The 27688-nt window shown below is 48.1% G+C and overlaps 3 protein-coding genes across 3 annotated transcripts; 1 reads left to right on the plus strand and 2 right to left on the minus strand.

The window, feature by feature from the left end:
* The first annotated feature begins 1139 nt into the window (after nt 1-1139).
* Nucleotides 1140-17419, plus strand: AAAS (aladin WD repeat nucleoporin). The gene is made up of 16 exons (XM_024736964.1): nt 1140-1373; nt 6585-6712; nt 9331-9386; nt 9699-9790; nt 9986-10032; nt 10288-10386; nt 10708-10851; nt 15077-15197; nt 15539-15663; nt 15851-15911; nt 16060-16150; nt 16353-16446; nt 16534-16601; nt 16757-16838; nt 16951-17035; nt 17165-17419. The coding sequence occupies exons 1-16, from the start codon at nt 1251-1253 to the stop codon at nt 17390-17392; spliced, it is 1644 nt and encodes a 547-aa protein (XP_024592732.1). The 5' UTR covers nt 1140-1250; the 3' UTR covers nt 17393-17419.
* A 286-nt stretch (nt 17420-17705) lies between these two features.
* On the minus strand, nt 17706-22892 carry MYG1 (MYG1 exonuclease). Its single transcript, XM_024736965.1, has 7 exons — nt 22640-22892; nt 22350-22462; nt 20203-20362; nt 18633-18785; nt 18373-18495; nt 18075-18256; nt 17706-17922 (listed from the first exon to the last, which is right to left on the minus strand). Exons 1-7 carry the CDS (start codon nt 22856-22858, stop codon nt 17724-17726), a joined length of 1149 nt encoding a protein of 382 aa, XP_024592733.1. The 5' UTR covers nt 22859-22892; the 3' UTR covers nt 17706-17723.
* Nucleotides 22893-23142: 250 nt separating this feature from the next.
* PFDN5 (prefoldin subunit 5) lies at nt 23143-26704 on the minus strand. Its single transcript, XM_024737123.1, has 6 exons — nt 26550-26704; nt 26240-26342; nt 25898-25929; nt 24775-24849; nt 24571-24676; nt 23143-23348 (listed from the first exon to the last, which is right to left on the minus strand). Exons 1-6 carry the CDS (start codon nt 26619-26621, stop codon nt 23272-23274), a joined length of 465 nt encoding a protein of 154 aa, XP_024592891.1. The 5' UTR covers nt 26622-26704; the 3' UTR covers nt 23143-23271.
* Between the last annotated feature and the right edge of the window lie 984 nt (nt 26705-27688).

Below are 27688 nucleotides of genomic sequence, written 5' to 3' on the forward strand. Positions count from 1 at the left end.
ATTGCTCATTAACATCTGTTAAATGAATGAACCAATGCCCAAGGTCACCTAGTTCATGGCAGAGTTAGGGCTATTCATCTCCAATATCTGCTTAGCACTTTACAGTTTATTAAATGGCTTTGTTTCCATTACTTTGTATGGGAAACAGCCATGTATAATAGTTAGGACACTGCAAGTGAGGGAGCTGAGTCTCAAAGAATTCAACGATTTTCCCAAAGCCACACAGCTGTAAGAAGAGGAGCCCCCATTCTGCATTAGATTCCAGTTCTAGTTCCATCCTTTGGAGTTAGAATAAGATCAATCTCACTTGTTTTAAAAAAATTGATTTACAATATTATATTAGTTTCAGGTGTACAACACAATTATTTGATATTTTTATAGATTATACTCCATACAAAGTTATAATACAATATTGGCAATATTCCCGTGCTGTACATTACATCGTTGTAATTTATTTATTTAATACCTTGTAGTTTGTACCTCTTAATCCTCTTTACTTGTTTTTGCCCCTCTCCTCTCAATCTCACTTTCATTCTGTAGTCAGTCAGAATGCCTTATACAGGTTTTGGTATTTTTAGGTCCGATCTCCCTGTGCCTCTTTCCTTATGGTGATATAACAGTACCCATCTCATGGAGTTGTTGTAAAGATTATACAAGCACTTATCATAATAAGTGCTCAGGAAATGTTAATTTCCCAACTGTTCCCACTTTTCCTTCTAGGAGGCCTAACCCCGTGGGCTTTAGGTTCCGGCGGGCACTGCACTCTCCCTCCCAAGGCCTCCCGCCTGAGTTTCCGCCTTCCGGAGGCTTTCCCTCAACTTTCCAGCCAGCTGCCCCTGACACAATCCTGGGAGAGTTTAATTAGGTACTGCCCTGAACGTGGCTTATTTTGGACTTTTCGAGTGCTGAGAGTGAGTAGGAGAGTGTGTTGGGGAATTCGGAACTGGGAAAAACAGCAGTCTCACAGGAAACAAAAAAACGCTCCGACCCTTAAATAGTGGTCTGCCCTACGGACGTGTTTACACCGCCCCCTCCGGCCGCCAGGCGGCGCGCGAGGACGCCGGAAGTCTGTCGCAGACTGCGCATGCGTCCTTCTTCTCCGTTACTCTTCCATTCACTTCCGTTGAGCTTTGCATAGCAGTTTGTCCCAGGCGACTACCCGTACGCATCCTAATCTAGCCAGGGAACTAAGAGTCGGCGGAGCGGGATCCAGGAGTTTGCTCAGTCCGGACGTATTCGGGACCGGCAGGATGTGCTCCCTGGGGTTGTTCCCTCCGCCGCCGCCTAGGGGACAAGTCACCCTATACGAGCACAATAACGAGCTGGTGACGGGCAGTAGCTATGAGAGTCCGCCTCCCGACTTCCGGGGCCAGGTGGTCAGGGCGAGGAGGGAGGAGACCTACAGGCATGGGGGGCAGAGTCGGAGAGAATGGGGGAGCAGAGGCAACGTGATAGGGGAGGGTCGAGGTCCCCAGACTGGAGTATTGGAAACAGCCTGGCTCAGGCTGGAGAAGAATAGAAGGGCTGGGATGTATTTAAGAGCTGGGATTGGAGGGTAAGGGATGCTGAGGGGCTGTGGTGCGGGCCTAGTGGGAACGGAGAGTGAGGGCGAATCTAGGGGATGTGAGGGTGCAGGAGGACTTCTGAAAAGTTGGTACAGAATCTGGGAGAACTGGGAAGGCACAACCTGGGGAGTTTTTTCCTGTGGTGTTTCTGGGAAGGAAAAGGAAGAGAAACTTACATTTATTGAGCGTTTGCTTGGAAGAAAGGCTCTGAGTCAGGTGTTCTCCACAAATGTTTTAATAATGTGATTTAATCACAGCAACCCTATGAAATATTATTCTAGTTTTACAGATAAGGGAGCTAAGACCTGTTTCCCTGTCCACAAGTGTTATATATATTTTTTCTTTTTCCTTTAACATACTTATTGGAGTATAATTGCTTTACAACGTTGTGTTAGTTTCTGCTGTATAACGAAGTGAATCAGCTATATGCATACATATATCCCCATATCCCCTCCCTCTTGCGTCTCCCTCCCACCCTCCTTATCCCACCCCTCTAGGTGGTCGCAAAGCACCAAGCTGATCACCCTGTTATATGCAGCTTCTTCCCACTAGCTATCTGTTTCACATTTGGTAGTGTATATATGTCAATGTTGCTCTCTCACTTCGTCCCAGCTTACCCTTCCCCCTCCCTGTGTCCTCAAGTCCATTCTCTACATCTGTGTCTTTATTCCTGTCCTGCCCCTAGGTTCATCAGAATCTTTTTTTTTTTTTAGATTATATATATGTTCGCATACGGTATTTGTTTTTCTCTTTCTGACTTACTTCACTCTGTATGACAGACTCTGGGTCCATCCACCTCACTACAAATAACTCAATTTCGTTTCTTTTTATGGCTGAGTAATATTCCATTATATATATATGCCACATCTTTATTATTTTTTTAAATTTATTTTATTTAATTATTTTATTTTTGGCTGCATTGGGTCTTTGTTGCTGTGCACGGGCTTTCTCTAGTTGTGGTGAGCGGGAGCTACTCTTTGTTGCAGTGCATGGGCTTCTCATTGCGGTAGCTTCTCTTGTTGCAGAGCATGGGCTATAGGTGCATGGGCTTCAGTAGTTGTGGCATGCGAGCTTCAGTAGTTGTGGCACACAAGCTCTAGAGCGCAGGCTCAGAAGTTGTGGCTCACGGACTTAGTTGCTCCGCGGCATGTGGGATCTTCCCGGACCAGGGCTCGAACCCAGTCTCTCGGTTATTTAGTAGCATATTATTTAGCCTCCACGTGTTTGTATTTTTAAATTTTTCCTGTAATTGATATCTAGTCTCATAACGTTGTGGTCGGAAAAGATACTTGATACGATTTCAGTTTTCTTAAATTTACCAAGGCTTGATTTGACACTTCAGAAGAAAGTGTATTCTGTTGTTTTTGGATGCAGTGTCCTATAAATATCAATTAAGTCCATCTTGTTTAATGTATCATTTAAAGCTTGTGTTTCCTTATTTATTTTCATTTTGGATGATCTGTCCATTGGTAAAAGTCAGGTGTTAAAGTCCCCTACTATGATTGTGTTACTATTTCCCCTTTTATGGCTGTTTGCATTTGCCTTATGTATTGAGGTGCTCCTAGGTTGGGTGCATAAATATTTATAATTGTTATATCTTCTTCTTGGATTGATCCATTGATCATTATGTAGTGTCCTTCTTTGTCTCTTGTAATAGTGTTTGCTTTTTTTGTTTTAATTTATTTTTGGCTGCATTGGGTCTTCGTTGCTGCACGCAGGCTTTCTCTAGTTGTGGCGAGCGGGGGCTACTCTTCGTTGTGGTGTGCAGGCTTCTCATTGCAGCGGCTTCTCTTGTTGCAGAGCACGGGCTCTAGGCACATGGTCTTCAGTAGTTGCGGTGTGCGGGCTTCAGTAGTTGTGGTTTGCAGGCTCTAGAGCGCAGGCTCAGTAGTTGTGGTGCATGGGCCTTGTTGCTCCACGACATGTGGGAATCTTCCCGGACCAGGGCTCAAACCCATGTCCCCTGCATTAGCAGGCGGGTTCTTAACCACTGCACCGCCAGGGAAGCCCCTAGTCTTTGTTTTAAAGTCTATTTTGTCTGATATGAGGATTGCTATTCCAGCTTTCTTTTGATTTCTATTTGCATGGAATGTCTTTTTCCATCCCTTCACTTTCAGTCTGTATGTGTCCCTAGGTCTGAAGTGGGTCTTTTGTAGACAGCATATGTATGGGTCTTGTTTTTGTATCCATTCAGCCAGTCTATGTCTTTTGGTTGGAACATTTAATCCATTTACGTTTAAGGTAATTATCAATATGTATGTTCCTATTACCATGTTCTTAATTGTTTTGGGTTTGTTTTTGTAGGTCTTTTCCTTCTCTTGTGTTTCCTGCCTAGAGAAGTTCCTTTAGCATTTGTGCTGGTTTGGTGGTGCTGAATTCTCTTAACTTTTGCTTATCTGTAAAGGTTTTAGTTTCTCCATTGAATCTGAATGAGATCCTTGCTGAGTAGAGTAATCTTGTTTGTAGGTTTTTCCCTTTCATCACTTTAAATATGTCCTGCCACCCCCTTCTGGCTTGCAGAGTTTCTGCTGAAAAATCAGCTGTTAACCTTATGGCGATTCCCTTGTATGTTATTTGTTGCTTTTCCCTTGCTGCTTTTAGTATTTTTTCTTGTATTTAATTTTTGATAGTTTCATTAATATTTGTCTCGTTGTGTTTCTCTTTGGGTTTATCCTGTATGGTACTCTCTGTGCTTCCCAGACTTAATCGACTGTTTCCTTTCCCATGTTAGGGAAGTTTTCAAGTATAATCTCTTCAAATATTTTCTCAGCCTCTTTCTTGTTCTCTTTCTCTTCTGGGAGCCCTATAATTCGAATGTTGGTACGTTTATGTTGTCCCAGAGGTCTCTGAGACTGTCCTCAGTTCTTTGCATGCTTTTTTCTCTTTATTGTGCTCCCTGGCAGTTATTTCCACCATTTTATCTTCCAGCTCACTTATCCGTTCTTCTGCCTCAGTTATTCTGTTATTGATTCCTTCTAGAGTATTTTTTAAAATAAATTTATTTATTTTATTTATTTATTTTTGGCTGTGTTGGGGCTTCAACTGCTGTGCACAGGCTTTCTCTAGTTGCAGTGAGCAGGGGCTACTCTTCGTTGCAGTGCACAGGTTTCTCATTGCGGTGGCTTCTCTCATTGTGGAGTATGGGCTCTAGGCGCATGGGCTTCAGTAGTTTGCAGCACGCAGGCCCAGTAGTTGTGGCTCACGGGCTCTAGAGCACAAGCTCAGTAGTTGTGGTGCATGGGCTTAGTTGCTCCGTGGCATGTGGGATCTTCCTGGACCAGAGATCGAGCCCATGTCCCCTGTATTGGCAGGTGGATTCTCAACCAGTGTGCCACCAGGGAAGCCCCTAGAGTATTGTTTTTTAATTAATTAATTTATTTATTTTTGGCTGCGTTGCGTCTTCGTTGCTGCGTGCGGGCTTTCTCTAGTTGCAGTGAGCGGGCGCTACTCTTCATTGCAGTGCACGGGCTTCTTATTGCAGTGGCTTCTCTTGTGGAGCACAGGCTCTAGATGCACGGGCTTCAGTAGTTGTGGCTGGTGGGCTCTAGAGCTCACGCTCAGCAGTTGTGGCACACGGGCTTAGTTGCTCCGCGGCATGTGGGATCTTCCCAGGCCAGGGCTAGAACCCGTGTCCCCTGCATCGGCAGGCGGACTCCCAATGGATGCGCAGGCTCAGCGGCCATGGCACACGTGCTTAGTTGCTCCACGGCATGTGGGATCTTCCCGGACCAGGGCACGAACCCGTGTCCCCTGCATCAGCAGGCGGACTCTCAACCACTATGTCACCAGGGAAGCCCCCCGTAGAACATTTTTAATTTCAGTAATTGTGTTGTTCATCACTGTTTGTTTGCTCTTTAGTTCTTCTAGATCCTTGTTAAATGTTTCTTGTATTTTTTCCATTCTGTTTCCAAGATTTTGGATCATCTTTACTATCATTACTCTGAATTCTTTTTCAGGTAGTTTGCCTATTTCATCTTCATTTATTTGGTCTTGTAGGTTTTTACCTTGCTCCTTTGTAACTTTTTTTTTTTTTTTTAAAGAAGATGTTGGGAGTAGGAGTTAATTAATTTATGTATTTTTGCTGTGTTGCGTCTTCGTTTCTGTATGAGGGCTTTCTCTAGTTGTGGCAAGCAGGGGCCACTCTTCATCGCGGTGTGCGGGCGTCTCACTATTGCGGCCTCTCTTGTTGCGGAGCACAGGCTCCAGACGTGCAGGCTCAGTAGTTGTGGCTCACGGGCCTAGTTGCTCCGTGGCATGTGGGATCCTCCCAGACCAGGGCTCAAACCCGTGTCCCCTGCATTAGCAGGCAGATTCTCAACCACTACGCCACCAGGGAAGCCCTGTAACGTATTCTTTTTGTCGTTTCTTTTTTTTTTTTTTCTCTTTTTGATGGTGGTGCTGTATTCCTGTCTTACTGGTTGTTTGGCCTGAGACGTCCAGCACTGGAGTTTGCAGGCAGTTGGATAGAGATGGGTCTTGGTGCTGAGATGAGGACCTCTGGGAGGCCTCACTCTGATTAATATTCCCTGGGTCCTGAGGTTCTTTGTTAGTCCAGCGGTTTGGACTCGGAGCTCCCATCACAGGAGCTCGGGCCCGACCTCTGGCCTGGGAACCAGGGTCTCGCAAGCTTTGTGGCGTGGTAAAAAAAAAAGAAAGAAAGAAAGAGAAAAAGGAGCAGTACAATATCAAAGAATAAGAAACAAAATAATTAGAAAGATAAAAAATATATTAGGAAAAATAAAACTATAGTTGAAGTAACTGGTTGCTGGGGGTTGCTTCTGTCCCCTTAGGTGTCCGTGTTTCCCCAGCAGTGCCTGGTAGGTGCCCTACTTGTGAGGAGACACGAATTCCACATCCTTCTAGTATGCCATCTTGACTCCGCCCCTCTCCACAAGTGTTATATTTGTGGAAATGGGAAACAGGTCTCGGGAGCCCTGCCGAGGGTTGGAGATGGCAGGAAGTTCAGTAGAGATCTAGGGAAGAGACTGACTGACTGTCATGCCTCATTTCTGGCTCTAGTGGATCAATCTTCCTGTCCTAAACCTCACTAAGGATCCCTTGAAGACCCCTGGGAGGTTGGACCATGGCACAAGAACGGCCTTCATCCACCACCGGGAACAAGTGTGGAAGAGATGCATCAACATTTGGTGAGACATGGCAAAGGGTCTCTTGGGCCAGTGGTCTGCAGATCCTGGAGGCAATGAGGTCACCACCCCCCCTCTGCCTTGGCCTTCCCAGCCCTCTCTAGCTCAGAGCTGTGTATCATTCAACGTATCAAATTATCAGTCCTTTTTGTGGAACTCAAGGCTGTGCAACAGTAGTTCCATTTCAACTCCAGTGACTTGCTTTCCTTTTTGGTTTAATTCTGTGAACCTGTTCCCTCCTTATGTCATTATTACTTTCTGAGCCTTTACTTGAAGCTCAGCAAGGTTAGGTATAAGGTTGCAGCGAATAATGTCATACATAGGTCATTCATTTTGCACATGTAGGAGTGAAACCTGGATTGAATTGCTGGCTGTGCCACTTTTTAGCTGTGTGATCTTGGTCAAGTTACTTAATCACTCTGTCCCTCAATTTCATCTGTAAAAGGGAGCCCATCTTACAAGGTTGTAGTGATGATTAAATGAGTAAAACACTTAGAACAGTGCCTGGCCCATATTAATCCCATCAAGAGTTAGCCATTATTCTTATTATTATCATCATCATCATCATACGTAGGATGAATTCCTACAAACGAAGTAGCTGGGTTCCAAGGGTATGTTCATTTCATGAGCTATTGCCATATAGTCCTCTGTTTAAGTTGTACATATTTACAGACCTACCACCAGTGTATGAGACAACTATACTCCAATAAAAATTTAAAAACAGGGCTCCCCTGGTGGCGCAGTGGTTGAGAGTCCGCCTGCCGATGCAAAACACAGTGTATGAGAGTGCCTGTTTCCTAACACATGTGCTATCAAGCTTTGATATTTGATATTGCATTACAGTTTAATTTGCATGTCTGCTTGAGTGCCGCTAAACATCAAGTCATGGTCTGAAAAGCCATTCAGTCCTGGGTGCTTTCTCACTTTCTGCCTCTCTGCTGCTTCTCTTCCTGCTCTCTTTTTTTTTTTTTTTTTTTTCTTTTTTTTATGAGGTACGCGGCCCTCTCACTGCTGTGGCCTCTCCCGTTGCGGAGCACAGGCTTCGGATGCGCAGGCTCAGCAGCCATGGCTCATGGGCCTAGAGGCTCCGCGGCATGTGGGATCTTCCTGGACCGGGGCACGAACCCGCGTCTCCTGCATCGGCAGGCGGACTTTCAACCACTGCGCCACCAGGGAAGCCTCCTGCTCTCTCTTAACTGTTGGTGTCCCTAGGCTGGACTTGTGATTGATGCTCCACACCTGGGTGTTCACTTGTCTGCCCAACACCCTCAGTTAGAGATATTCCACAGGCTTCATACACTCAGCTCATTCAAAATCAATCTCTTCATTTTCCTCTCTAAGCTGGCTTCTTCCTTGTGTGTTTCATCTCAAGGAATAGCCTTCCTAGTCATATAGAAGCAAGTGCTTTGAATGTAGGCTCTGGGGCGGGCAGACAGGTTGAATCCTGACTCTGCTGTTTCCTACTTAGTTCACCTTTGATAGTTAACCTCTTCACACTCTCTGTTCTCTCATCTAATAAGGCTGATGATAACAATACCTATTTTGTAGGGTTGTGATAAAGGCTGAATTAGATGATGCATGTGGCGCATCTAGCCCAGCCCTGGCACAGTGTAAGCAGTATTAGATGCTATAATTATCACCTGCGTGTTTCCCTTGCTATTGCTCTTTCCCTTACTAAGGTCTAATTAGTCCTCAAATCCTGTCCATTCTACTTCCTCGAGCACTCAAATCTGTCTTTTCTCCATCCCCAGTGGTTCAGGCCACTTTGGCCTTTGTTCTAGATTCCTGAAGTAGCCTCTTAACCCATTTCTTTCTCTCCATTCTTTTTCCCCTCTAATCTGCAGCCAGACTCATCTTTCTAAAATGCCAGTGTGATCAGTTTATTCCTCAGCTTAAACTTTCTGTGGCTTTCCATTCACTATCTTAGGGCAAGTCTTTTTTTTTTTTTTTAATAATTTGTGTCGTAAATTAATTTTACTATTATTTTTTATAAGTCTACCTATTTATAAATCTATTGTTTATCAATCGATCTATTTTTTCTAAATCTATAAAATTTATTTTTGGCTGCGTTGGGTCTTTGTTGCTGCGTGTGAGTTTTCTCTAGTTGCAGTGAGCGGGGGCAACTCTTCATTGCAGTGCATGGGCTTCTCATTGCGGCGGCTTCTCTTGTTGCGGAGCACGGGCTCTAGGCACTCGGGCTCAGTAGTTGTGGCTCGCGGGCTCTAGAGCACAGGCTCGGTAGTTGTGGCGCACGGCCTTAGTTGCTCCACAGCATGTGGGATCTTCCTGGACCAGGGCTTGAACCCGTGGTCCCCTGCATTGGCAGATGGATTCTTAACCACTGTGCCACCAGGGAAGTCCCTTAGGGCAAGTCTTGACTCCTTGATCTGTACACAAAGCCCTGAAAGACCTCTGAGCCTTAGTTGCCTCACTGGTGGACAATTTATATATTGTCCTCTCATGGGTACAATGAAAGGACTATATAAAGTACATGTCACATAGTTGTCACTCATTAAGTGTGAGTGTTATTTTTAATACATGTTTATTGAGTGAATGAATAGATGAACTTAGCAGACTGAAGGGATCAGAGTAAGTGACTCACAGCTCCCTCTCCTGTTCAGGCGTGATGTGGGACTTTTTGGTGTGCTGAATGAAATTGCAGACTCAGAGGAGGAGGGTAAGTGTGTTTACCTCTAGCCTTCTCTAGTTTTATGGTTGCCATCTCCCGTCCATATTCTCCCTAATTCATCCCAATACCTGTTGGTCCAGAGCCTTTCCCTTTAGCCCTGTATTTCCCAGCCCATTTGACTCGGCTGGTGCCATCTTCTCTTCCCCTCCGCCTACCCCCATACCATAGAGTGGGTGTCCAGAGCACTTGTCGGGTGGAAGGATCTGGGGAGTGCTTTCCCTTACTCGTCCCTCACCTAGGAGGGTGCCCAGTGAGAACCCTGCGAATGGTTTAATCACAGCTGCTTTCTCAACTCCACAGTGTTTGAGTGGGTGAAGACGGCATCCAGCTGGGCCCTGGCACTCTGTCGATGGGCCTCCTCCCTCCACGGGTCTCTGTTTCCCCATCTGTCTGTAAGTTTGGCTTCCCCCCGGCCCTCCCTGGCTGCTGCTCCCCCACTCCCACCCCCTCTCCACTTCCTATGTCTTAGGGTCAGGGTGTGATGAGAAGACTGCAGAGGGTATGAATGGTCCAGCTCCCCTGTGGGAGAGTCGAGGGGATAAGCTCCTTTTTTCCCAGTGCAACCTCTATCTGCTTTGTTATTATAGCTCAGGAGTGAAGATCTGATTGCTGAATTCGCTCAAGTCACAAACTGGTGAGTGTACAAGCTCTGGAGGTTTTGTGGGAAGCAAGTCCTGAACCTTGGAACTTCTTCTGGGGAGAGGGAAATCAAGGCAGAGACTCCTCATACCCCTTTCCTGACTGCTCCCCACATTCTCCCTCCTACCGCCCCCAAAAAGAAAGAAAAGCAGTGAAAAATAATAGTGTCCTCACACAGAAGGGAACCCGAGCTCTGGGCCGGGAATGGCGAGGTGCAGGTCGGGACTCCTCACCCTCACTCCTGCCCCAGGTCCAGCTGCTGCCTGAGGGTCTTTGCGTGGCACCCACACACCAACAAGTTTGCGGTGGCCCTGCTAGATGACTCCATCCGTGTGTATAATGCCAACAGGTATGTGTGGGGCACGCTGGGTGGACTCGGAGTCTTCAGTCTCCATCGGTCAGTCCCCACTTCCTTCTCCAGCCTTGGTGCCCAGGGAGTCCTGCAGTTCCTGGGCCTGGTCCATGGCTCCTTCCAGAACTGGGGTCAGGGAGGCCCCACAACTGGATGCATCCTCTTTCCAGATCCAGTCTTTATCCTGTCCTCTGTCCCATAATACCCACAGGCCCTGGATGATCAGCTTTCTCTCTGGATTTCCCTCTTCAACCACAACTCAGGTCGCTGTGCCTTAGTGTCCCTGCTTTGACCCCATCCCCTCCCCTTTCACCCCAGCACTATAGTCCCCTCCCTGAAGCACCGGCTGCAGCGAAATGTGGCGGCCCTGGCCTGGAAGCCCCTCAGTGCCTCCGTCTTGGCTGTGGCCTGCCAGAGCTGCATTCTCATCTGGACCCTGGACCCCACGTCCTTGTCTACCCGGTGAGTCCCAGCATTCTCTCTCTTACCTTGGCCTGAGGGTCGTGGCCATGCTGGGGTGGTGAGGAGGTCTGGAAGGAGAATTTCTTTTTCCTCACAGCGCTTCCCAGGGCTACGGGAGAAGCAGACCTAAGGCCAAGGTGGAGGTGCTGAGAAGATCTAATCTAGAGAAAGGGACAGAACTGGGGGCTTCTGGGATTGTGGGGAGTTTGTACCTATGGATCATGGATTGGAAAGACTGTCTCTTTCAGAGGACTGCCAGATGTAGGTTTAAAGGAAAGGGGGAAGGGAATTAATATGGATAAAAGCTGAAACCGATGAAATTGGAAAAAATCCCGAGGACTAACTAAATATAAAACTAGAAACTGGTTCTTTAAATTATGAATAAAGAAGAAAACCTTTTGGCCAGCCTTAATAAGGTAAAATAGAAAATCAAAGTACACTATTTTCAAAATGGGAAAGGAGAGATAACCGCAAATATGGAAGAAAATAGAATTATTAGAGCATATTATATATAAGTTTAGACTAACAGATTTGAAAACCTAAAGGAAATGTTTGTCTAGCAAAATATATGTTATCAAAGTGGACTGTAGAAGCAATTAAAACGGATGAGCTCTACCCCTAAAAAAAGATGCCAGGCTGAGATGGTTTTATGAGAGTTCTAATTGTCAGAGAAAAGATAATCTCCATGTTATCTGAACTAATCCAGATCATAAAAAATTTGGAAAGCCTCCTGATTTGTTTTATTTTCCTTTTAATAAACTTTGTGCATAATTTTAGATTTTTAGAAAAGCTGCAAAGATAGTAGAGTTTTGGTATACCCTTCACATCATCGTTAACGTCTGATATAACCATGTTAGATTTGTCAAAACTAAGAAACTGACATTCGTACATTGTTATTAACTAAACTCCAAACTTTGTTCTAATTTCACCAGTTTTCTCATGAATGTCCTCTTTCTGTCCCAGGATCAATCCTGATTTATTTCTTTTTATACAAATCTTTTAAAATATATATATTATTTATTTATTTGGCTGCGCGGGTCTTTAGTTGTGGCACTCGGAATCTCTGTTGTGGCATGTGGGATCTTTCATTGCGGTGCATGGGCTCTCTAGTTGTGGCACACAGGCTCTAGAGCACACGGGCTTGGTTGCCCCGCAGCATGTGGGATCTTAGTTCCCCGACCAGGGCTCAAACCCACGTCCCCTGAGTTGGAAGGTGTATTCTTAACCACTGGACCATGAGGGAAGTCCCCATCCTGATTTATTTCCATAAACCTAATGTAACCTAAACCTGACAATAGGTGGTATAAGAAAGAAAATATTTGAGCATAGATTTTATTTATTTATCTACTTACTTACTTCCCTCCTTCCCTCCTTCCTTACTTTACTTCCTCACCATGCCTCGTGGCTTGTGGGATCTTAGTTCCCCGACCAGGGGATTTTTTTTTGTTTTAAATTTTTATTGCAGTATAGTCAATTTACAATGTTGTGTTAGTTTCTGCTGTACAGCAAAGTGAATCAGTTATACATATACATATATCCACTCTTTTTTTAGATTCTTTCCCATATAGGCCATTACAGAGTATTGAGTAGAGTTCCCTGTGCTCTACAGTAGATCCTTAGTTATGTATTTGATATACTGACCAGGGATTGAACCTGCGCCCTTGGCAGTGAAAGCATGAAGTCCTAACCACTGGACTGTCAGGGAATTCCCCTGAGCGTAGATTTTTAAAATGCTTAATAAAATATTAGCAAATAGAGTCCAAAAGCATATTTTAAAAAAAATCGTAACCAAGTAGAATATTCCAGAAATTAGAAACTATTCACCATTAGGAAGTCTATTAAAATGATTGTTACATTTGCAAATTAAAGGAGGAAAGTGTTTCTATAAATAAATGCCCTTCTCAATAAGCAGACATTCAGCTGAATACATAAACAGGAATACAAAGAGACAACCTAAACATAAAGAGTATATATGCAAAATCAGTGGCTACCATATTGAACAGTGAAATAGGAAATACTAAAGGTATTTCCAGTAATGTCAAGATAAAGACAGAGATGTCATTATCACCATTATTAACATTATTTGTGGAGGTTCTTTTGAGGGCAGTTAAGACAAGAAAAGGAAACATGGTAAAGTCTTGTGAAAGAAGAGAAAATTATTTTTATTTGATGATATGATTTTAAACCTAGATAAGACAAGAGATTCAACCAAAAAAACCTATTTAATCAAATAAGAAATTTAAGTAGTAAGGTAACTGGATCCAAGAAACTAAAAATGTAATAGCTTCCCTTGGTACCAACAATAATCGGTTGAGAGGTTGCAATGGAAAATATGTTCTATTTACAACAGGTACAACGATTACTATAGATTACCAGGAATAAATTGTTAAATTTATTTAATCTGTTAGACATCTGAAGAAAGTGGTTGAAGAATATTAAACAAGAGCTTAATTAATGGAGGGATGTGTTATATTCCTGGGTAGGAAAATTTAATGATGAAGATGTCAGATTAAGTGTATTTCCCATCAGAATTCTGCTGGCTTTTGTTTGTTTTCGTGAACTGGACAAAATAATAGAGTTTTTATGAAAGAATAAATGTGGAAGGATTGCCAAGAAAAGTTTGAAAAGGAAGCATATTGAGAGGAGATTTGCCCTACCAGGTATTGAAATATTTTATGAAGTTATAGTAACAAAGTTATTGGCATAAGATCAAACAAACAGATCAGTGTAACAGAACGACATTCAGGAACAGATCTAAGAATTTATGGAAATTTAATATATGATGAATTTGGATTTGCATTGCAATAGAGTAGTTTTTGGTTTTTTTTTTTTAGTGGTTTTGGCATAATTGGCTATCTATTTAGAAAACAATACAGTTTGTCCTTGCTTTACATTTTATATACAAATAAATTTCAAGCAGACAAAAGAACTAAATGTAAAAATAAATAAATAAAAGGACTAGAAGAATGTATAGAATGCTTTTTGGCCCATTCAGAATTATAGTATGATAATTATTATTATTTTTTGGCTGCATCGTGAGGCTTGTGGGGTCTTAGTTCCCTGACTGGGGATTGAACCCTGACCCTCAGCAGTGAGAGCGTGGAGTCCTGACCACTGGACCACCAGGGAGTTCCCAGTATGCTAGTATTATTAAAGTTGAAATGTTTGATAATATCCAATACTAGCAAGACTAGGAAAACTACAGGTAGAGTATATCGTGGTACGAACTTTTCAGAAAATATTTGTTGGCATATTTATCTTTTGAAAGGTTTAAGCCTTTTTTTACCTGCAATTCCACTTTAATACTCTATTCTACACAAATAATGACGAGTACATAAAGATATAGGGAATAGTTTTTGCAGTACCGTTTGTAACAACTGAAATATCCATTTGTGGTGGCCTGACTGAGTAAATTATAGTTCATCTATTCAGTGGAATGCAGTGGGGCCACTGAAAAGAATGAGATGGACCTCTGTAAACTGATGTATTGTAAAGTTAAGAGAGTTAGTTGTAGACTGGTGACCTAAGATCTCATTAGAGCTTAAGGGGGGTATAGTTGGGAGGAGAAAGAACAAGGTGGCATTAATTTGGCTAGTAGCCTGTACCTGTCAGGCCAAGAATGTGGCTCTGGAGATACAGAGCTGACGGACACAGCCGGGGCCCCTCAACTAGTTCCCAGTTTAGTGGGGGGGGGGTGGTTTGCCACGTGCGCCGTCTTTGATGAGGAGAAAATGATGTGGGAGCGCTGGGGAGGGAAGCTGATTCTGACAAGGAAAGGCGGAAAGACAGAGTTAGGAGCACAGGCTGAATTCTGGAGAGTGGTGGATAACTGTAGGAAGAGAAGAGATTGGAACCTTGAAGTGATGGCATGGATTATCCCGTGCTCCAGGCAGGATGGTCCTGCGGGGAGAGGGCTCTCATCTAGAGCAGAACATGCATCTCCCCAGCCCAGTACCTTCTAGCTTTACTGGTCAAAAGTTTTTGTCTCGTTCAGGCTCTTTTGTCCCTTTCACCCGTTTTCCTTTCTGGACCTCCTGATAGTGACTGCCCTTCCTTCCTTCTTTTTCTTTAACTTCCATGATCCTTATTCATTTTCCCCAACCTGGATTTGAACTCAGAGGGGCCACTGGGATTGGGAAGTTTTAGCAGGAGGAGGCAAGGGAATAGAATCATGGGGCTTTCTTCCTGTTGTCTTCTGACTCCACGCCCCGTTTCCCCTCGGCAGACCCTCTTCTGGCTGTGCCCAAGTGCTCTCTCACCCTGGGCACACACCTGTCACCAGCTTGGCCTGGGCCCCCAGTGGGGGTCGGCTACTCTCAGCTTCACCTGTGGATGCTGCCATCCTGGTGAGTTGGTCCCCACGCCTCTTTTGGTCATTTCAGCCACCCCAGACTTGAGGAGAGAGCTTTCTTTGCCTGGTGGTGGGAAATACCCTGGGGGAAGGAGAGGAATAGCTGTCCATTCAATCTTAAACATACCCAGGGGAAGGCGCTGCACCAGCCTGACTCCTCAGATGTAGATTTCTGCCTGCTGTCAGTATAAACATAACCCTATTTCCTCCTGTTTTAACTGTCCTTTTCCCACGTCCTCCCCTCTGGTTCTTTGTACCTTAAGGAAGGGCGGCCCCCCGTGGGATGGTAGGGATGCTTGAGTCTCCCCTGTCTCACTCTCTTCCCCTTTCTCCTAGGTATGGGATGTCTCAACAGAGACCTGTGTTCCCCTTCCCTGGTTTCGGGGAGGTGGGGTTACCAACCTGCTCTGGTCCCCGGATGGCAGCAAAGTCCTGGCTACCACTCCTTCAGCGCTCTTTCGGTGAGTAGGGGGAGGGCGGGGAGGGGGGCAGGAGCGACCTCTAGAAAGGCACTAGGCTCCTGGAACTGCGAGTGCCACAACCTTCTGTCCGCGTTCCCATTCACCTGAATGTGGGACTGACAGGAAGGGACGTCCAGGCTGTGACACCTAGAGTTCCTAAGCTGTGACCCGCCTCTCTTTGGCACAGAGTCTGGGAGGCCCAGATGTGGACTTGTGAGCGGTGGCCTACCCTATCAGGGCGATGTCAGGTAGGAGGGACTGTGCGTCTCAGGAGCGGGGGCGGAGGTGGGCCCTGCTCCCCAGGCGTGTCCCCCCACCTCCTCTACTCTCTTCCTCGTGTGCTTCCCCCTGTATCCCCAGAGACCTCTTTCCCTGCCTTTTGCTCCCTGACCCCAGACTGGCTGCTGGAGTCCTGATGGAAGCCGCCTGCTCTTCACTGTGTCGGGGGAACCACTGATTTACTCCCTGTCGTTCCCAGAACGTTGTGGTGAGTCCAGGGAAACACTTCTGGATGCACAACATCTGGGGTAGTCGGAGGGAGACAGGAACCATCTGGAATGTGCTGCTCTGAAGGACAAAGGGAAGAAGCTTGGGCGCCTTGAGAGGTGTTGATGCCTGTGATGGAGAGGAGGCAGGGGCCAGTGGGAGGCCCCTTTCTTGTCCTTAAGAGCCTCTGCCCTGATCCGCAGGTGAGCGAAAGGGGTGCGTTGGAGGCGCGAAGTCAGCTACGATTGTAGCAGATCTGTCTGAGACGACAGTACAGACACCAGATGGAGAGGAAAGGTGAGCTGGGTGGGCGAGGGAGGGGCAGTGAGACAAAGCTGGGAGGGACCACGCTGAGCCCTCCCAACCTGCTGTTCTGACCCATAGGCTTGGGGGAGAGGCTCACTCCATGGTCTGGGACCCAAGTGGGGAGCGGCTGGCTGTGCTCATGAAAGGTAAGAGGAGGGGAGGGAGGCCTTTGCTCGGGCCGCACCATCTTCCCATTAATTGACTGTTTCCAGGCCCTGGCTGCAGTTCTTCTCTGCCCCTGCCCCTGCCCTGGGATTCTGCCTCCAGAGTTCCTTCCTATCCCTGCATCCACTTCTTACAGGAAATCCACGGGTCCAGAATGGTAAACCAGTCATCCTCCTTTTTCGCACTCGAAACAGCCCTGTGTTTGAGCTGCTTCCTTGGTAGGTGCTGGGCAGGTGTGGTTTCCCACCCCTGGCCTCCCATACCAAACCCATACCCTCTACACCTGCCTTCTGCCTCCAGCAGCCTGCTCACTTTTCCTTCTGCCCCTAGTGGCGCTGTCCAGGGGGAGCCAGGAGCCCAGGCCCAGCTCATCACTTTCCATCCTTCCTTCAACAAAGGAGCTCTGCTCAGTGTGGTGAGTAGGCCAGCTGCTGTGGTTGCAGGAGTGGGCTGAGGAGCGAGGGCTGCAGCTGTTGTGTGGCTCTGCTGTATGGCCTTCTTTGGGCTCAGACTGGTCAGACTTTGCTTTCCCCTCTCTCTGCAGTGCTGGTCCACGGGCCGGATCGCCCACATCCCTCTGTACTTTGTCAATGCCCAGTTTCCACGTTTTAGCCCAGTGCTTGGCCGAACTCAAGAGCCCCCAGCTGGGGGCGGAGGCTCTATTCATGATCTGCCCCTCTTTACTGAGACATCCCCAACCTCTGCCCCTTGGGACCCTCTCCCAGGGCCACCCCCTGGTCGGCCCCACTCCCCTCACTCCCGCATTCAATAATAAAAAGTGTCCTTTTTTTGTTTTCCATTCAATTATGAGACTCTTATCTTTACCCAACATTGGGGTATACTGAAGAAGAAAAAGCCATGGACTTTGGGTTAAGATCTTGGCTCTTTCACTTTTTAGTCATTTCTTGTGAATTTGGTCAAGTTATTTACCCTTAGAAACTGGAGAGTTTCCAAACGATTTGGAAAGCAAAGCTGAGAAAATACCTAGCACAGGCTCTGGCACATAACAGATGTTGTACTTTTTTCCCAAGTTTCAGCAAGTTCCCAGAATGATACAGGGCAGTAATGGAGAAATACTTCGTCAGTATGAGACAGAAGAGATTTTATTGGACTAGGGAATTTGTGGGAGGCATAGGTGCTGGGCGCTGGGCCAAGGTGGCACGGGCCATGCTCAGGGCACCCTCTCGGGTACGGTGCCCGCCAATGAAGCCACTGGTGTGGACAAAGACACAGCCAGGAATGCCACTGACCTGGTCCAGGGCCTCATCCCGAAGACCCCGCCATGGCTCTGGCAGGGGCAGCCTATGAGTAAGCAGAAAGAGGGAGTTGGTGGGAGCAAATGGAGGCCTTGAGGAACTGGGAGAGGGGGAGCAGAAGCCTAGGTTAGTGGCCTCCTCCTCTGATAGGGCTGAAACAGGCCTGAAGGGCTGCAGGGCGGTCCCCTAGGGCCTCACCTGCTCTGGAATGAATGCAGCTCCTTAGGCACACACTGTACCCGCCACTGTCCAGCCTGGTCCGTGTAGATAACAAAGGCGATGGTCCCCGGGGAGGACAGCCCCGATTCCAGGTGGTAGAGGTGCTCCTTCCAGGGGCATCCACCCTTTACCAGTTCTATTATCTCCCCACTTGGGTCCACCTGAAAAGGAAGTGGAGCAGGGATAGAAGGTTTAGGGTAGGAGTGGGAGCCCCTCTGGCCAGCAGCCCACCAGGAATCTCTAACCTGAGCCACAGTGCCTCCCCCTAGGCCAGTACCTGGAACCGCTGGGCCAGGGCCTCTTCCACCAGGGCCCGGGCTGGCAGCCAGCTGTGCTGGTAGAAGTCTAGTCTCTGCAGAAACTCCTCTCGAACCAGGTCCATTGCACGCTTGAACCCGGCCTGGGAATCACATGGGAATTAGAACCACAGTGCTGGCCCAAACTGCCAACTCTGCTAGGGCCTGACGGGACAGCCTCTCTCATTTTCCCCTGAGGTTCTCACGTGCCTCGTGGTCTCTTCCCCACGGTCGTCCTCACCTCAGTGTCTTGGTTGGGCTGGTTCCAAGTGGGATTAAGCCGAGCAACCCGGGCGCTCAGCGTAGTGGTCACCGCGTACCGAGGCTCTCCCTCCTCCCACTGAGAGATCCCGTTGTCCACCGCATCCACCTCCTCCACGAAGTTCTCGTACATCTAAGGCAGCATAGGAGAAATGCTCTGGAGGGCGCCTACCATTTGCATAAAGCTTTATAGGCCTCAAAGTTTGTGCATACACAGTCTTTAATCTTTACTACAGCCCTGCAAGGATCTCCCAACATTAACTGGATGAGGAAGGGGGGAACTGGGGAGTTCAGCAGCTGGCTAAAGGTCAGAGAGCATACAGTGCTGGGGCTGGAATTCAGATCACCTGATTTCTAATCCAGTGCTCTACTACCGCTCAAAGCCTGAGCCAAGGCCAGCCTGTGTGGGGAGGGGGCTGCTGCCTTCTGAACAAGGAAAAGTCTAGAGTTCCATGAGGGGTTCTGTGGGAGTGGATCCTCATGGCCTGGGGGTGTAAAGCTCCAGGTGAGCTGAGCAGGCTATTCACTGATCCAGTTAAGAGGTACAGGAGGAGGGCTCCCCGGGTGGTGCAGTGGTTAAGAATCCGCCTGCCAGTGCAGGGGACAAGGTTCAAGCCCTGGTCCAGGAAGATCCCACACATGCTGCGGAGCAGCTAAGCCCACGATCCACAACTACTGAGCCTGCGCTCTAGAGCCTGTGAGCCACAACTACCGAGCCCACGTGCCACAACTACTGAAGCCCGCATGCCTAGAGCCTGTGCTCCACAACAACAGAAGCCACCGCAATGAGAAGCCCACGCACCACAACAAAGAGTAGCCCCTGCTCGCCGCAACTAGAGAAAAGCCTGCACGCAGCAACAAAGACCCAACGCAGCCATGAGTACTGGACTAGACATCAGGGCTGGGATGTGGTCACAGGGAAGCCCATGATGTGCCACGTGGCATCAGCAGCTGCTGCATCTCCTGAGCCTAAAGAAATGGTAGGATGGGGCTTCCCTGGTGGCGCAGTGGTTGAGAGTCCGCCTGCCAACGCAGGGGACACGGGTTCGTGCCCCGGTCCGGGAAGATCCCACATGCCGCAGAGCGGCTGGGCCCATGAGCCATGGCCGCTGAGCCTGCGCGTCTGGAGCCTGTGCTCCGCAACGGGAGAGGCCACGATAGTAAGGGGCCTGAGTACCGCCAAAAAAAAAGCTATAAGGACATACTATACTGTATGGCACAGGGAATACAGCCAATATTTTATAATAACTATAAATGGAGTACAATCTTTAAAAATTGTGAATCACTATGTAGTTATACCTGAAACATACAATATTGTACATCAACTATCCTCAATAAAAATAAATAAAATAAAAAAACCTTGGGCATAATTTAGTTCGATTGCTTAGAAACCCCTTAGCAGTAGAAGGGAAAATTGACCCAGGCAGTCTAAAACCTTAGTATTCCAGAAGCTCCAATTTACCGTTCATATTTCTTCAGTTTTGGATCAGAGAACTGAACTCAACAGCCTATCTGCAAAAAACAGAGTTGACTTGTCCTCGAGTCCCCACCTTGTCATAGAGGGTGCCCACCACGCTGTCCTCTTCGCTAGTAACCAGCAACTGGGCCAGCAGCTTGTGCCCGAAGTGCAGATAGATGAGTCCCGCACTGCTCAGCTTGGTCTGCCACGGCTTCCCAGGGGACAGGGAGCTCATGGTCTCCGTGAAAGACCTGAGGAGCACAGGGAGGTGGGGCTGAGGCAGAGCTGCCCCGGTTCACCCCCAGCGTCGTGTGCATGTGCAGGCACAGTGGGGTGGGGCGGCTGGGGAACGCTATGGGAGTTGGGAGAAAGCCCAGCTGGGGAGGCTTTGGCTTGTCCTCAGGGGTCAACATGGACTTGAGTTTGGAGTCTCCACTCATGCATTCATTCGACAACGGTTAACTAAATGCTTACCACATGCCAGGCTTTGTGTTGTAGACATTAGAGATGAAAAAACTAAGACTTCAAGTTCATCCACCTAAGGTGGACACACACGCACAACCAACCAAGGGAATGCTCTAGCTAGTTATAAACAAGGAAAAGGCAAGAGGGAGGAAAGGGTTCAGGAAGAGAGCATTCAGGTCATTTCTGAAAGAAATGCCTATTTTATATACTTAAAAAAAATTATGCAGTGTTTGACACATAAAAGAATATATTTAACATTTCTGGAATATAAAACATAAAATGAACACCCATGGGGCTTCCCTGGTGGCGCAGTGGTTAAGAATCCGCCTGCCAATGCAGGAGACACGGGTTCGAGCCCTGGTCCGGGAAGATCCCACATGCCACACAGCAACTAAGCCCATGCGCCACAACTACTAAGCCTGCGCTCTAGAGCCCGCGAGCCACAACTAATGAAGCCTGCACACCTAGAGCCCGTGCTCCTCAACAAGAGTAGCCACCGCAATGAGAAGCCCATGCACCACAACGAAGAGTAGCCCCTGCTCGCTGCAACTAGAGAAAGCCCGCGTGCAGCAATGAAGACCCAGTGCAGCCAAAAAAAAAAAAAAAACTAAATAATGTCAAGTGCCACAAAGAGGTTAAGGTGAGACCCTCAACCAGCAACCTGAGCTTGATGTTGAGGTCACTGGTGCCCTTTCCACAAGCATTTCCAGTAGAGAGACTGGGAGAGAACTGGCTGAATGAATGAATAAATGAAAGGATGGATGAATGGAATGTGCAGCCAGGGTCAGCTCTTCTTTTGAAGAGCGGCTGAGAAGTGAGGGTGAGAGATTAGGCTGTAAATACCGGAGAATTCCCTCCCGACATCATTTATGAAAGTAATAAGTGTATTTAGAAAAAAAGGGAGAGAAATAGCGAGGGAAGGAGAGAGAGAGAGGGAGAGAAACAGACTTAAAACAATCTAAAACCTCGGAAATAACCACTTTATACAGCGTGGTGTATATGAGGGAGGGTTTGGGTTTTTTTCCCCTTCTTTGTTTTCAAGATGGGAGATGCTTAAGCAGAGTTCCTTGCTGTAGGCAAGAACTAGAAACCCTGCCATGTGAAGCTCCAGAGCATAAAATGATACACTGGAAAAGGGGCAAGCAGAAGGAAACAATGTGTCCTGAGTTGGGAGAAGGGAGCGGTTCAGGAGTGAGAAACTGAGGCTGTCCATGCAGGAAAAGCTCGACTTCCTTTAAAGGGAAGAGACAGGATCACTCACTAAGGTAGTTTGATGAGGCAGGGGCTTGAGGAGAGGGGAAAAGGACTGGAATGGTACTGTGGATAATGGGCTACCCTCGGATAAGATTGATATCCCAGTGGAAGAGTGTCAACGACAAAGGAAGACAACACACACCTCAACTATCACCACCCACCACAATCGTGTGGGCCCAGCAGTCTGAGGTGGGGCAGCAAGGGCACATGACTGGATTAATCCCAGCTGGGGTATTCACTGGGGTGACGATGGGGCTGGTGGGAGAAAAGCCTGACTGAGCCAAAGAAGGAGGTGAGTTGGAAGGGGCCCAGGGACTGACCCGGGCCAAGGGAGGCCCAAGGCCAGCTAGATGGGTGCAGAGCAGGTGGAGAGCTGGAAGCACGGAAGACGGTAGTTCCATGGGGCTCAAGAGTTTGCTTTCCAGGATGAGGCGGTTCCCTTCGCTGACGCGGACCACGGCAGTAGACTGGAGCACTGAGGAGTCAAGGAAAGTTAAAGAAATGGTAGTGGGAACCCACCTCTGGTGATGGTCATATCGGTGTCTCTGAGGGTCGTACTCGCCACCCACGTCTACCACGATGTCACAAGAAGCCAGTTTCTCGGGGTCCCGGGTCCGCACAATCTCTGCATCCTGCAGGGGACACAGGAGGTGAAGAGGCTGCCGGGGTCGCACGGGTAGGGGATTAAGGTTGGGCTTCCTGGGAGCCGGTGAGGGGAGGAGGGTTTCTCGGGCGGGACCCCGTTAGGGGCACGCGATTTGCCCCGGAGACTCGCCGGCAGCCCCCGGGTCAGTTTGCGCTGCCCGTACCCGGTACTCGGGCAGGAGGCGCAGCAACGCGCACGCCAGCGCCTCATCGCAGTGGAAAGTGCCGTTGTGCGTCCCGATTCGGGGCGGGGCCATGAGGTGGCTGCGGGGTCGTTTGGAGAGTGGGACGGACTCCAGGCTGCGCTTGAGATGCGGGCTTCGGCGGGGTGGCGGCAGCAGCAGCAGCAGAGGTAGAAAACCGCGCAGGAAGCGGTGGCCCATGCAGCTTCCCCTGTGGGGAGGCAGGGCGCCGACCCGGAAGAGAAAGCGCCCGAGCAGCCCCCACTTCCTCTTGCCGGCCGTTTCCACGACAACCGGCAGCGCAGGGAGGGCGCGCCGCCCCGCACAGAATTTCGACCCCCGCTCCTCGAAGGGCCCCGGGTGGAGCCTCCAAGATGAGCACTGTATCACCCCTGCTTATCAGGCTCCGGGAGGGGCAAACCCTCTCACCACCGCCCTCCCATCTCATCACCAGTCCCTTGCCTAATGCAAGAAAAGACCAACACTCTCCCCAGCTGGCGCATTTATTAGCATTAAACACAAGACCCTCCTCTTCCCGCATTGCAGGAAACCACGCCCCCAAAGTCCCAGGCCCCTGAAGCAGGCGCCCTATGTCCGATTTCTGAAACAAGCTCTCAGGCCTTGGCGGTAGCCTGAGGTGCTCCCAGGGCTGTGAGCTGCTGAATTTTCTGGCTCATCATCTCCATGACAGCTGTGGGAAAAAAAGAAGAGTCAGACCCCGGTCAGGAGTTAAACGGGAGAACCCAGAGTTAAAGAAAAGTGACAGGGAGACAACCAACTACAGTTAATAAAACTTTTAACACAGTGATCCACTGTGGAGGGCACACACAACACAAATTTAGAGTCTAAAATGTGTCAGTAAATATGAGAACCACTGGGATAGAAAAACGAACAAAATACAGTATTCAGATGAGTCAGATATAACCAGAAAATAATGTGGAAAAGATGTCTGCCTTTAGAACGGTGGTTCTCAATCCTGACTGCATAACAGAATCACCTGGGGAGCTTTTAAAAAAACATTGTTCCCTGGAATCCCTGCCCCCCCCCGCCCCCCCACTGACATACGGTTGATCCTTGAACAACAGGGGTTTGAACTGTGCAGGTCCACTTATTCGGGGTTTTTTTTTCAATGGTAAATTCTACAGTACTACATGATCCACGACTGGCTGAATGTGCAATGCGGAACGGAGGATATGGATGGCGGACTGTAAAGTTATATGCCGAGTTCCTTCTACTTCACCAAGGGTTGGCACCCCTAACCCGCACACTGTTCAAGGGTCAACTGCAGTTGGTTTGGAGTGGGCCCAGGTTCTCTTTTTAAACTCTCTGGGTGATTCTTTTTTTTTTTTTTTTTTTTTTTTTGCGGTACGCGGGCCTCTCACCGTTGGGGCCTCTCCCGCTGCGGAGCACAGGCTCCGACGCGCAGGCTCAGAGGCCATGGCTCACGGGCTTAGCCGCTGCGCGGCATGTGGGATCTTCCCGGACCGGGGCACGAACCGGTGTCCCCTGCATCGGCAGGCGGACTCTCAACCACTGCGCCACCAGGGAAGCCCTGGGTGATTCTTAATGGGCAGCCAGGGCTGTAATTGCTAGCACTTAGCTAGTTAGGGCTGTATTTCTTTGCCAGGTGTTCATTTACATGCATCTTCTCCCTCATCCCATCCACACTAAATAGGAACTCAAACACAAAAACAAAGACATGATTCCCTTTCTGTAAATTTCTCAAGCACGGAACCCAGGAATCTATAAATAGTGGGTATGTAATGCACAGAATCTAAAGAATAACACATCAAGACACCAAAGAGAAAACCATGGTTTTGATCCAGCAAAGGGGACATCCCCATGGATCACAGTGCAATCCGTTTATTATGGCTGTACAAAGGGTTCAAAGAGATGCCCAAGGCCAAGCTTACCCTGTTTCATGGCATGCTTCTCCTGCAGAGCTGGCTGGATTTTCTCCATTTGCTTGGTGAGAAAGTCTATCTTCCTCTTGAAGAAGTCCCTAGCATCCTCAGCCGTCTGCAAGGTCAGAGGTGAATGAGGGGTTAAGAGGAGACCCCATTCTGCACTCTAGAACTCCCCTTCAGAGGGGCATCCATATGCTTCCCTCCACTCACCTTCTCTACATAGTAGCCAGTTCCCACATCGATGAGCACATGTTCCACATCGTGCAGCTTCCCAGGGACATACATCTGAGAAGCAAGGATTAAGGGAAAACTAGCCCAGCATGAGTCATGATTCCCTGTCAGCTAGCGTGCTTGACCTCCTAAGACCCTTCTTTCTAAAAAGCTAGAAGGCAGGAATTCCCTGGCGGTCCAGTGGTTAGGACTTGGCACTTTCACTGCCGGGGCCCAGGTTTGATTCCTGGTTGGGGAACTAAGATCCGGCAAGCCTCAGGGTGCAGCCACAAAAATTTAAAAATAAAAAGCTATAAGGCCCAAGGACCAAATAGTCTGGAGGCCTACAAACTCCAAATGCAGGGAGACAGGGAAGTTGGTTCCTTATGGAGAAAAATCACATATGCTGATCTTGCCCTCATCCCATCTGCCACCTTCCAAGCAGTTCTTACAGTTCTTCCCATTAGCCCTTCCAGAAAGACTAGAGTGATTTCTTTCCTGTTGCTGTTGAGTGAAAAGGCAGCCTCACTTTCCCTTTAACATTCCCAAACGTGAATTAGCTAATTCCTGATGAATTTAATGTTCATTATTTAAGCAATCCCTACTACGCTGCTATTCCTGTTTCCCTTTCAGCCTGTCAGTTCTCTAGTACAGTTTACAGGTGCCTATTGTCATAACTTGCTCACTCAAGTAAAACATTCAACAGGTAGACACAATCCAGGTTTCTTAGTAACAAGTTTAGGAATAAGAGCCACAGTTGAACTAAAACTGAGGATTAATAAACAGAACCAACACCCTTGTTTCTGTATCCTCTCTTCTAATTGCTTATGTTTTCTAAGTTATTAGTAGAACTGTAAACCACCAGTTTTACCTCCCTATTAGGTTATATCCTCAAACAGCAAAGGGAAATAATCACACCTCAATTCTACATACACCTGGATGCTCACAAAGCATTAGCTGGATGTTGGCCCCGGGTTAGAGAGCAGAGCTAGGAAGCGTGTATGACAGTACTCTCAGAACCATCCGAGCACTCTGGAGTAATTAAAACCTCCCGTCCTTCTTTGCAGGTTAGGTGTGAGGAGAAAAGGCGAGGGCAGGGTAGCAGTTCCTGCAGAAAGGATACAGAACTCGTCAGTGGGACCAGTAATTCTTTCCCTGTGAAAGCAATTAAGACAAACAAGTGGGGGAGGTTGGCAGCTCCAACGTTTAGACATTAAAGGGAGTTTCAACACGGCACAGCACCTAGAGACTGTACGAAAAGGACGGAAATAGGGACAACAGGAGCAAAAGAATGTCCTGGACATTTCAATTCTAGGTAAGCAACATGCAAAGGGCTCCCGTAGCAGTATACAATACATAATGGACTGCTCTCTCGTCTCAGGTAAGGAAAACTGAATTAGGAGGCGGGAAGAGAGAAGCCGGCTCGCAACATCCCCCAGGTTGCCTTCACACGCCTACCCCGTACCCTCGTTGCTTTTGTTCAGCACGTTCAGACAGTCCTTGGCTTCCACATACTTGGTCTGTACCACCTTGAGCTGGGCAATGGACGTGGACAAGAACTCCACTTCCTACAGAGGATGGGAATAAGGGTCAGTGTGAGGGCTGGCGGGAGAAGGGGGCACAGCCGGAGAAGGGGCGGGTCCTGGCACCGCGTGGCGGTTTCGCCTGGGAAGGGAAGCCTCCCCAGCTGGGGAGGAATGGAGTCGGGCGAGGGAGTACGCGTGGTGGGGAGGGATGTGACGCGGCAAAGCGGTGTCTCTGGGGCCCATCCCCACCTGGTCCAGCTGGTTCTTGAGCATTTCTAGCTGCGGCAGATTCAGCTCGGTGATATTAACCGACTGCGCCATGCTGGGAAGGACGACTTACGAAGCTGAAGCCGGCCGGGCGAGCAACGCTCTAGCCATCCTCTGTGCATCTCGATGGCTGCGTCGGGAGGCCTCGCTGCGCCAGACGTCTCTATGGTCCTCCGTCCCGGAAGGGAAGGGAAAGGCTGGTTAGTCTCTGCGACTCCCGTTGGAAGAGAAGGGGTAGAGGCACTTTATTTTCTCACAACGTCCCAAGCCTAGCGTAGTCAAGTTGTAGCAAACAGGATTTCTACGCTCAAGGAACCTAATCTTAAAAGTACTCAGGCCATAACCACAGCGTTGTAAAGCAATGTATGCTACTCCACGTAGGTGGTATAAACCTAGTGACAACAGGCAAGGAGGAAGCCTGTGAAGTTCTCCGAGTCGGGGGGAGTAGCACTGTGAAAGGAATGCTTTGGGCAGATGAAGCGGGAGTCTGGCGGTGGAGAGAACACAAAGGAGGCCCGTTATCAACTAAGAAGTACAGCAGTGGGTTTATTAATCAGGGCAGTGTGCTAAATTACCATGTGCTAGAAGTGAGGGATACATGAGAGCGTTAAGATACGTACTTCTGAACTTAATCTAGTTGGAGAGAGAAAACCCGTACATCAGCATCAGAACCCCCCAGAATCGGCTGCTAAAGTGCATGGCACTAACAAGTGTTTTGTGGGGAAAGGACAGCAGCCTATAACATCCACTTAGGAGGGGGGCAAAGCAACTGAGGCATTAAACTTGTGTCACTCCCAGGATACCTGAGGGCAGGAAGACAGGATAGACATGAGGGTACCTGGCCAAGACACTCTCAATGGATCTACCTCTACCTTTCCTTGGGCCTTTGTCCCCACTTAGAGCATTTTGATGCCCCTCTCTCCTTCAGCTTTGTCTGCTGAGGCCAAGACAGGCCCAGCTTTGTCTGTTGGTTTTGCCTTTCTTCCCAAGACTCTCAGACTTGAACTCCTGCAAGCTATTCTTATCTATTTATAGTACTACACAGTAGGAAGCCAGCAATAGTCTTATCTTCAAATGTTCTCAGGGGAACTACACAAAACAGGGTTTAAGTGATGTATCTT

This window comes from Neophocaena asiaeorientalis, unplaced genomic scaffold (assembly GCF_003031525.2).
Source record: "Neophocaena asiaeorientalis asiaeorientalis breed wild unplaced genomic scaffold, Neophocaena_asiaeorientalis_V1.1 scaffold134, whole genome shotgun sequence".
Taxonomy (NCBI): Eukaryota; Metazoa; Chordata; class Mammalia; order Artiodactyla; family Phocoenidae; genus Neophocaena; species Neophocaena asiaeorientalis.